Here is a 10,000-nt window from a genome sequence, read left to right on the forward strand (position 1 = left end):
CGGTGCCAAGGGTCAGTTGTTTATTTCGAGTTTCCGCGATTATTCGGGGGCGGAAGCGAGAACTGCCTTTTGTGGGGGAGAACACACGCACACTTTGCGGCTTCCGGAGCACCTCATCAGCAAGGGGGAACCGGCGACCGTGCCGGTTTTTTAAGAGGGGCGCGTGTGTACAGTAGAGAGGTTGGTGGTGGTCCCCCTTTCCCCCTCACCATACCCCATCTTTCCCCTTTTACACAAGTGTGCCAATGGCTTGGTTTGTTGATAGGGAGAGTCGTGTTATGGGGAGGAAAGAGGGAGGATGTTTATAGAGTGGAAGGACTAGGTGGACGAATGACAGATATGGAGGTGACGGCGAGGAGAAACAGGTAGTGTAGACGAACAGCTGCCTTGGTTTTATGCCCATAGATAGGAAGGGAAATGAGGAAGAATGGAAAAGAGAAAATAAGAAATAAAAACTGCGGACCAAGGCACGGGAAGGCGCGGTAGCTACAGATTGAGTGAAAGGTAAATGTTCAATGATGGATGCATGATTGCAGCGGTAAACAAGTATAATAAATTCGTTGTTGAATATGTATGTACCCCTGTTACATGTTTATTGCAAGTGTTCGTATACATCCCGACTATTGTTGCAAATTTAGACAGATTATCGATTTTGATGGTGAGTTCATTGGTCCGAGACGGTCCTTGCAGGTCACAAAGGTGCCAGAGCCGGTAGTGGCACTTTCAAGCGGCTGAAGTTGTGACCTCGTGTGACCCATCCCTTCTCTGCCCGGATTCATGGTATCCCGTTTGGACTTTCTCCCTGCGTACCTCTTCGTGCAATTATGATTTTGATTTGCCTTGGTTTTGCTTTTGAGGGAAGGAAAGCAAACGAAAAATTATCAGTTGTAGGAAAAACAAAAAAACTACACGTATATAGGAGTGCGTTGAGGTGCTGCTGAGGTTTATTTTGAAGATTATTGTCTTAACCAAACATTTTTTTGGGGGGATATCACGCTTTAGCCAAGCGGGAAGTATGTAGTAATATTAATAGGAGAAACGACGTAGAACACAGAAGGCCATTTTTTGGAAATAAAGAAAATACTGTAATTAAGAGAGAAATACAATAACAAGACCTTGGCAGAAATATACACAACAAAATTACCCAATCATCCTAACCTCATTGCATGTGTGTAGTGCTTGTTTATTTTTACACATGTACAAGCATGCCTTTACGTGCCTTCGAATGCGTGCGGGTTTGTGTGTAAACCGAAGCTTATGACACAGGCGGTCAGTGTCCACAACCGCTGTGACGTAACTCCTGGGGTTCACCATTCCGCTGACGTCACGTCCTCTACCTCCGCCTGGCCTATAAATAGAAAATTGTCAAATTTCTCTTTAATTTTCTGACGGAATGCAGTGATTATGTTTATGCTAATGCCTGTCGAGGTTTTATATGGCCGTGGGTGAGATATTTCCCGTTGCACAAGGCCCGCCGAATTAGGACAGCGTCGCGGGTCCAGGCGCACTTCCATTCGGGGTCATCTCGTAACCTACATTTTTGTTTTCCACGTTGCGCTTATAGTGAAGGAATTCGTGTGGATGATGTGGATGGGCTGCTTCCTTAGACAAAAAAAAACATTGTGTGTGCAGTAACTGGATAATCCTTATGTTGATTTGGAAGAATTCCTTAAGCATAAGCACGTTGAGATATCTTCGTTTATAAATACAAGTATTGACATTTTTTTAGACGTGTTTTTTTCCTTAGGGGCCTATGTAATCAAGTTCTTTTTTCCCAATACCTCTTTGTAGATATATACCTTCAGAAACAAGAAATAAAACGCCTGATATGAAATAGTTACTTAATTAACAAAACTATGTTAATAAAGTGTGAAGCGAGTCTTTGATTCCATTTTTTCTTCGAGTCCACATGACCACCGTCACACAGGCGCTCCTGTCGGCCTCGTAATAGACATGATCGTAAAAGGATATGTGTTGACTTTTATTTGATTTTATGATAGACATGCATTTGTTGTCGAGGTGTGAATGGCGTTTATACTTCATCGCAAGTTGTGTATTTATTTGTTTATTTTTGTTTTCGTTTTGAGGTATAATTGTGTTTGTTGTTTGTTTGCATGTTGTCATTGTGTTATTGGTTCTATTATTGATTGCATTTTTGTTATGATTGTAATAATTACGATCATGAATGTGATAATAAAATCAAAACAGTTGCATTATTGGTGTTTGTGATTAATGTTATTTTATTGTCATTGTTTTGTTGTTGTATTTTACATGTTTGTTGTTCAGGGAAGTGTTATTATCGGAAAGGATTTAAAGGTTATTTCTTTTCGAACAGTTCATCTCGCTATACATTTTCCTGGTATGTTCCTCCTTATGCGCACTGGGCATGAAAGGAGCATTATCCTTCGCCATAAAAGTGTTGCCAGAAATGGTTTATACTTTGATGGTGGCATTTTATGGCAGCTTTGGCCGTGCACTTGCAAAGAAAAATGTGTGCTGGCGGCCCAAAAGAATTCTGCTCTGGCTGCATTGCCTTAAATTGCAGTGCACATGCACAGATGCCTTCGTGCACTGAATGGCATGGCTAAAAGTCGGCAGGATAGGTATGAATGAGAATGAATAATTCCACAGTGCAAACACATGTAATTAACGTTTCAATATTACATCTTTATCATAGAGAGAGTGAGAGTGCGCGCGCGCGCGCGCGCGTGTGTTTGTGTTTGTGTGTCTGTGTCTGTCTGTGTGAACATATATGTGTGTGTGTGACAGAGACAGAGACAGAGACAGAGACAGAGACAGAGACAGAGAGAGAGAGAGAGAAGAGAGAGAGAGAGAGAGAGAGAGAGAGAGAGAGAGAGAGAGAGAGAGAGAGAGAGAGAGAGAGAGAGAGAGAGAACACAATTCGAGTGCATAGTGTCGGCAACTCATTATCCTCTTCGCTTCGTGCATGATGCATGGCAGCGACGGCTCGAGCCACCTGGTTTATGATTCCCCACGATAACAAGCGATACAACACCAATTAACCGTATCATATCTTATGTCACTAGGCGATAGCAGGCGATAGCTGATAATCTCCCGTCGGCCATTAAAACATTTTCCACCCGGGCTGTTAAAGTTGGAACTTCCATTAACCTTACATGGAAGAGTCACCTTTCCGTCTTCAGCGAAATAGAAGCGACAAAAGAGTGTGAAATATTCTTTTTGTCTTTATTAGGCGAGAGCTGTGTCCCAGTGTGTGTGCCGTGTCTGAACATGGAGGAAACAGTGCAGTGAACTTCCCTAATCCCCTAGCTGGTTTTGAATATCAACTGCCCATTTTCCCTTTTCTCTTTTGCGTTGCTTTTAAAATTCATTCGCCAGCCAGAGCGAGGGGGTGTGACTTTGCGATTTTGAAATGAGTGAAATGTATGTCATTAGTGTGGAAACGTTCTATCGGAAAAGTAAATGTTGGAAGCCAGTGCGTTTTAGTTCAGGGTTTGTGTGTGTGTAATTTCGAATTAGGAGAAGAAATGAGCGTGATAAGACCTGTGGGACAAGAAACTAGGCCCTTCCTAGACATTCAGGGATAAGGGAGGGAGGGAGGGAAGGGAGGGAGAGAGGGAGGGAAGGGAGAGAGGGAGGGAAGGGAGGGAGAGAGGGAGGGAAGAGAGGGAGGGAAGGGAGGGAGAGAGGGAGGGAAGGGAGGGAGAGAGGGAGGGAGGGAAGGGAGAGAGGGAGGGTAAGTGTCGACAGATTGTGACCCAAGGGGACGTGCGCTTACATCCTGTCCTATATTGTAAAAGATTCTCAAAAACACCGCGTGAAGAAATCAAGAACATTCCGAATTACGCGAATACTTTTTCCTGTCTTTTCTTCCACTATTCTTTAACTTTTCTCGACCTTGATGTCGCCGGTGAAAGGAAAATTATCACGAGAAGAAAAAAGAAAGAAAGAAAGAAAAAAAAAAACAATGAAATGCATCCTGGCGTTGTGTAGCGACTTTCATGGCTGTGAAAAAAAAAAGATGTATATATTTACTGAAGGAAAATGAAACCTCCTCCTCGAGAAAGTAATTAGCATATTTCTCATATCCACCTCTTAACGGTCATGGAAAATGTTTTATTTTTTTTTAACTCGGGATGAAGTGTTGCCTCTCCTCCATTCCCCATCTCCCTCTCTCCTCCATTCTCCTCTTCTCCTCCTCTCCTCCATTCCCCCTCTCCTCCATTCTCCTCTTCTCCCCATCTCCTCCATTCTCCTCTTCTCCCCCTCTCCTCCATTCCCCTCTTCTCCCTCTCCTCCATTCTCCTCTTCTCCCCCTCTCCTCCATTCTCCTCTTCTCCCCCCTCTCCTCCATTCCCCTCTTCTCCTCCTCTCCTCCATTCCCCCTCTTCTCCCCCTCTCCTCCATTCTCCTCTTCTCCCCCTCTCCTCCATTCCCCTCTTCTCCCCCTCTCCTCCATCCCCCCTCTTCTCCTCCTCTCCTCCATTCCCCCTCTTCTCCCCCTCTCCTCCATTCCCCCTCTTCTCCCTCTCCTCCATTCCCCCTCTTCTCCCTCTCCTCCATTCCCCCAAGACCCACTCCTTTTCGCTTATCTTTAGGGTTTCCACTTGTTTGTGCCTTTTTATCTCGTCGGCCCTTGTCTCTCCTCCCTCCGTTTCGCCCTCTCTTTCGCTCTCTCTGTGTTTTCTCTCTCTTTCCCACTGTTTTCTCTAGTTTCCTCTTTGTTTTTCTCTTTCTTTCTCCGTTTTTTCTTTTCCCTTCTCCGTTTCGTCTCTCTTTCCCTTCTGTTTTCTTTCTTTCTCTTCTGTTTTTTCTCTTTCCCTTGTTTTCTCTCTCTTTCACCTCTGTTATTGCCCGCTTTCCCTCTCCGTTTTCTCTTTCTCCTTCTCTGTTTGTTCTCTCGTTCCTACCCATTATTCTCTCTCACTTTTTTCATCTCATCTGTTTTTTCTCTCTCTGTCTGTCCCCCCCCCCTATCTTTCCCCCCTCTCTCTCTCTCTCTCTCTCTCTCTCTCTCTCTCTCTCTCTCTCTCTCTCTCTCTCTCTCTCTCTCTCTCTCTCTCTCTCTCTCTCTCTCTCTCTCTCTCTCTCTCTTCTCTTCCTTCTCCCTCTCCTTCCTGTATCTCACTCTCTTCCTGAACCTACCTGTCATCGAACCGTCAGTAGGCCTAAAACACATAAAGAAATGAGTCACGCGATGGTTACGGCGAAATGTTTCACCGCCTTTAAGATTTTTTAAAAACTTCACTCACATCTACTTGGTTTGGGATTTCCGAATCTACGCTCACTTTTTTCTTCCGTTTCGCATTGTTGAGTCTTTATTCATATCTGTTTGTTTTCGAATTTCCGAATCTTGTTAGAATATAATTAATTGGGGTCGATTACGCGAATTTTCGTTGAATCTGTTTTATCATTTTTATCAACTAGTTTTATGCGGATGTTGTTATCGATGTGAAACGCCGTTTTTTGTGTTGTTTTATTTTGGTTCTTAGACATGATGATGACTAATGATATTATCTCTGTAAGGAGGTCACTCTGATAGCAATGATTGGCAAACGATTAAGCGTAGAGCACCAGTAATAACACCATTTTTTTTCACTTGCGAAATAATATCACATCCCGTTCTCAGTGACACACATATATATACACACCGCCATTTTTTTCTCCTGCAGTAAGTGAAGTTTTGGTAAAGTAAGCGTGTAAAAGTGAATGCGCGAAGGTCAGTGTAGTGAGCGGATCGCAAGGCAATTCAGTGCGATGTTGCGTTTTCGACTAACTTTGCCGTGTTCTCGTTGCGGATTCTTCGTGGTTGCATTTGTGGATGGAATATCAGGCGCTAGCTCGGTTGTATTTTGATGTGCGAGGAACGTATTGCTCTTATGGTAGCAATAAAAGTTATAATAATAGTAGTAGTAATGTTAATGATGATACGATTATAACTGTAACTATTATTCTGATCATTATAAAATTTAGGATAATAATGATTATGATAAAAAAATGTATTAGCATTAGTATCAGTATAAGTATCACTAATGCCATTATTACAAGTTTAACATCACTTGTTGTCATTAGTTTTAGAAATTATAATTAAAAATCATTGTTTTAATGCTGACAGAATCATTACTATATATACACACATTCATATTTACGCATCGCGATTGCTCATATATATCTTTATCCAAATAATTATTCATCTGTTCAATTTTATTAATCTCCAATATATTTATCACTGCCAAGAACCATCTTGAACGAGCATGATGAACGATTAACCCCCCCCCCCTTCCCCCATCATTGTTTACCGGGCGTGAACTCTTGAACCAAACAATGTGTTCAGGCTATTTGTCAGTGTTGCCAGATTAGTTTTGCTGTCCTTCTGCGTGGCGGATGTGCGCTTATAGAATCTCGCGTTGTTTTTGATTATTTGTGAAGCCTCTTTACCTGTCTTTAAAAGAAATCGATTTGAAGTAGTGAATGAATTAAGTCAAGAAGTGATAACGTTTTTTTTTTTATGTTTTTGTTTTTAGATAGATAGACAAATAGATGATATGTATGTAGGTAGTTAGGCAGCCAGGTTACGTGGAGTACACAATGCTTTGACTCCAAAGGAAGAGAATTATGAGTCTGCATAATGGGCCAAGATTATATTCGTATACGACGATGATTTCGGCTTGTTGAACGTCTGCATTTGGGAGAGACTGAGGAGAGGGGTCCCACTCTCCTCCGCCCTCTCCTCCTGCTCTTTCTCCTTCTCCTCTTTCTCCTACTCCTCCTCCTCCTCTTTCTCCTCCACTTTCTCCTCCTCCTTTTTCCTCCTCCTCCTCCTCCTCCTCCTCCTCCTCCTCCTCCTCCTCCTCCTCCTCCTCCTCCTCCTCCTCCTCCTCCTCCTCCTCCTCCTCCTCCTCCTCCTTCATTTTCGCCTGGTAATTATCTCAGTCCCGAATATGGTCATGTTCACCACTGTCATGCCACCAAACGTAAGATCCTGTGTCGGCTCACCGCCCTGCTCTCACTATGGCAGGGCGGTGAATGGGTTAGGGAAATGGGTGTGTGTGTGAGTGTGTGTGAGTGTGAGTGTGAGTGTGAGTGTGAGTGTGAGTGTGAGTGTGAGTGTGAGTGTGGTGTGTGTGTGTGTGTGTGTGTGTGTGTGTGTGTGTGTGTGTATTTCGTCTTATTGTGGTAGTGGAATATGGTGTCAAATACCATTTTTATTGCTTTCACTTTTCCCCCCACATATAATGGTTGCGTAATTCTAAGGGTGGTTATACTTGTGGTTTCTAAGAAGCTATATGACGGGTCTGTGGATTTAGTGTGCCGATCGTGTCCACGGTTGTCTGCACCTGTCTTCTCTGTCTGTTCACGGCGACTGTTCTACATATTGTTCTTCACGGAACGGGACGAAGGACGAGGGAGTGATGCATGCGGGCGAGGGAATGCAGCGGACTGTGAGGGTGAGTCATGTGGGGGAGTGACGTTTGAGTGGACTCTGTAAAACGAAGGATACGCGCGCGTGATTCATCCTGCGAGTCGAAGATACAGTGAAGGAGAGGCAGGAAGGTGTGCGATGGACTTGTCTGTTAGTGTTTGGTATGTAGATTGAAATTATGTAAATCAGATGGATTAGACGCAAATGAGGAAAGGGAATAAATGAAGAGAAGTTGCTTATGTTTATATATATATATATATATATATATATATATATATATATATATATATATATATATATATATATATATATATAAAATGATGAATGCGTGACGTTAGAATATATCGCATGAAGGGAAACAATAGAAAGGAAGATATCAATCAGCCGAGGGATAACTTGGTCCGGTGGATTTTTTAAAACCTTTTTTTCTTTTATTATACCCATGGTAATTATAGACTAATAGAAAGATCAACAGGAAATGGATGGGCGAGGTTGTCCGTAGGAGGCGAAAACGAGGAAAAGAATTGGCGGGAAAGTCATGTGTATTGCTTGTCCGTTTTGGAGCGAGTCGGAGGAGGGAATAACCAAAGATCCGTGACGTGTCGATGACGTAGGTCCGGGATGCATGTGTGACGTCATTATCAAGCATTCCTTTTCACCCTTCCGCATCAGGATCCGTTCTTTTTTTTTATATAGAAATATATTCTTTAAAACGAACTGATATGAGTTGATAAGATGCATTGTTTATCTCAAGTATTCGGTTTCATTGTTTAGGAAAGTTACAATGGAATGTATATTGGACCAGATAAGATATTCGTGGACCAATGGAATAAACGGACGACAGGAAACACATACTTAGTGTGAATGAAGTCAGCGTGCAGCGAGTGCTATTAAGTGTTTAGCAAGTAGAGGAGTGAGGCAGTGGATGACGTAGCTGTATTACGTGTCGGTGGTGAGGCGCAGGTGTGTCAGGAGGGAGGAACACAGGTGAAGTGTGGCGAACGCTGCTAGTCGAGTGTTGCCGCCTCTCCCAAAGCCACGCCCGCGACACCCACATCCTCCCCGCCCTTCCTCCTCTTCCTGAAGGGGCTGCCGACGGGCCGGCCAGCGTCCGTCCGCGTAGAGGCTGCCATGTCCCGGCGTGCGCGTAGGAGCGGCTATTAACGTGAGCACCCGACCGTTGAGTTTAGTGCTCCCCGTGGTCGTGTTGTCGGAGCGTCTTGTGGCCGCGGGGCTGCTGTGTGTGCCTGCGGGCTGCGAGCCAGTGTGGAGTTGGCTCGTGGTGTGGACGGTCCCCTGCACCCACCGCCCTCCTGCAGTACGCTGAGGGCGCAGGTGTGTGTGTGCGAGGTGAGGACCCGGCGGGGGAGAGGGGGAGTGCGAGTCCTGTGAAGGTGGGCAAGACCGCGGGAGTTGGGCAGGGTGAGGGGGTACCCCGGAGGAGAGGAGAGTGGTGTGGGCGGGGAGTGAGAGAGAGAGAGAGAGAGAGGGTAGTGTAGGCCGCGGGACCCAGCCACCAGGCAGTCAGTTAGCCCGTGAGTCAGGCGGTGTGCGGCGGGTGCGGTGGTGGTGGTGTTAGCCCCGCGACACTCATACTTAGTAGTCTCGTGGTTCTAGTGACTTCTCAAGCGAGTAAACTGGTGCTCTCTTTTCGCTCCTGTCCTCCTCTCTGCCCTCTCTGTTGGACCTTTCAAACCCGGAGATCGGTGCCAACACACCAAAACAATGTCGTCAACTCAACACTACTACAAGGACCGGCTGGGCTTCGACCCGGCGGAGGCCCGGGCAAATGGTACCCGCGATGGGCATAATACAGGTGCCGACTTCAAGACCTTTGGCGGCTATGAAGAGTCTCTCTGCAAGTTCAAAGGTATAGTCTACACTCTCAACATCTACCAGTTGATAGGTACGGTCGGACGCGTCACGTGCATAACGTGCATGGGTGTGTTGCGTGCCGTGTACCACCTTGCACACCTCTGCAGCACCCTCTGTGTCACCCGTCCCTCAGACAGGCAACAGCTGCATTGTAAACACCAGGCTTAGCCCGCCTTTTTACGCCACAATTGCAAAATAAATCCCCCGAGCGCCCGGCTAGTGTGTACAATTTTTGTTGGAGTGACAAATGGCGCAACGGGTAAAATTCAAGTTGAAATGCACTCTTACAATGCTCTGTTCCTGTCTGAGGGTCGGGCAAGACGGTGGTGCGTTCGTGTGCTGCTTACCTGGAGAGGCACCTGTTGGTTGGACGCAGGTGGGAGTGCGGGGCTGTGTGTGCTGTTGTGGCCCGCTAGCGTTGCTCATGACCATTCTGCCTTCGTAGAATGCATACCTTTGTTTTTCGTTCATTATTTTTTTTATAATTAATGTTATTACTTCGAAATCTTCCACGTGGTGTAACTGTCATGTTATATTATTTTTGTTACCATTTTACTAACAGTGATCTTACGCAGTGTTTACTTACCTGTCCCCCGTGTGTCGTCAACATGTATACTCTGTTACCCCGTTTGAGGCGAGACGGTTCAGCAAACGCTAAAGATGTAGGACACTGTGAACCGCGCTATAAGGGAGCTGTAGAAGCCTGTAGGATGAACTTGA

General features: G+C 45.1%; 1 protein-coding gene and 1 long non-coding RNA gene across 4 annotated transcripts in view; one reads left to right on the forward strand and one right to left on the reverse strand.

Annotated features, from left to right (window-relative positions):
* Positions 1-10,000, reverse strand: part of LOC119579533 — an 18,678-nt gene that overhangs the window by 794 nt on the left and 7,884 nt on the right. For 2 of the 3 annotated variants that reach the window (XR_005229301.1, XR_005229300.1), the window contains exons 4-5: positions 1,159-1,348; positions 1-849 (exon numbers count right to left, since the gene is read on the reverse strand). The exon at positions 1-849 is cut by the window's left edge and continues 20 nt beyond it. This is a non-coding gene — a long non-coding RNA (uncharacterized LOC119579533). Of the gene's footprint in view, positions 850-916; positions 1,349-10,000 lie in introns of those variants that run through there. The other variant, XR_005229299.1, reaches the window with a different exon arrangement.
* LOC119579530 (microtubule-actin cross-linking factor 1-like) overlaps positions 8,935-10,000 on the forward strand; it is a 208,320-nt gene continuing 207,254 nt past the window's right edge. Inside the window, exon 1 of the mRNA XM_037927427.1 lies at positions 8,935-9,275. Within this exon, the coding sequence (XP_037783355.1) occupies positions 9,131-9,275 (145 nt within the window). The 5' untranslated portion in view covers positions 8,935-9,130. The remainder of the gene's footprint in view (positions 9,276-10,000) is intronic.

Source organism: Penaeus monodon, chromosome 12, assembly GCF_015228065.2.
Source record: "Penaeus monodon isolate SGIC_2016 chromosome 12, NSTDA_Pmon_1, whole genome shotgun sequence".
Classification (NCBI taxonomy): Eukaryota; Metazoa; Arthropoda; class Malacostraca; order Decapoda; family Penaeidae; genus Penaeus; species Penaeus monodon.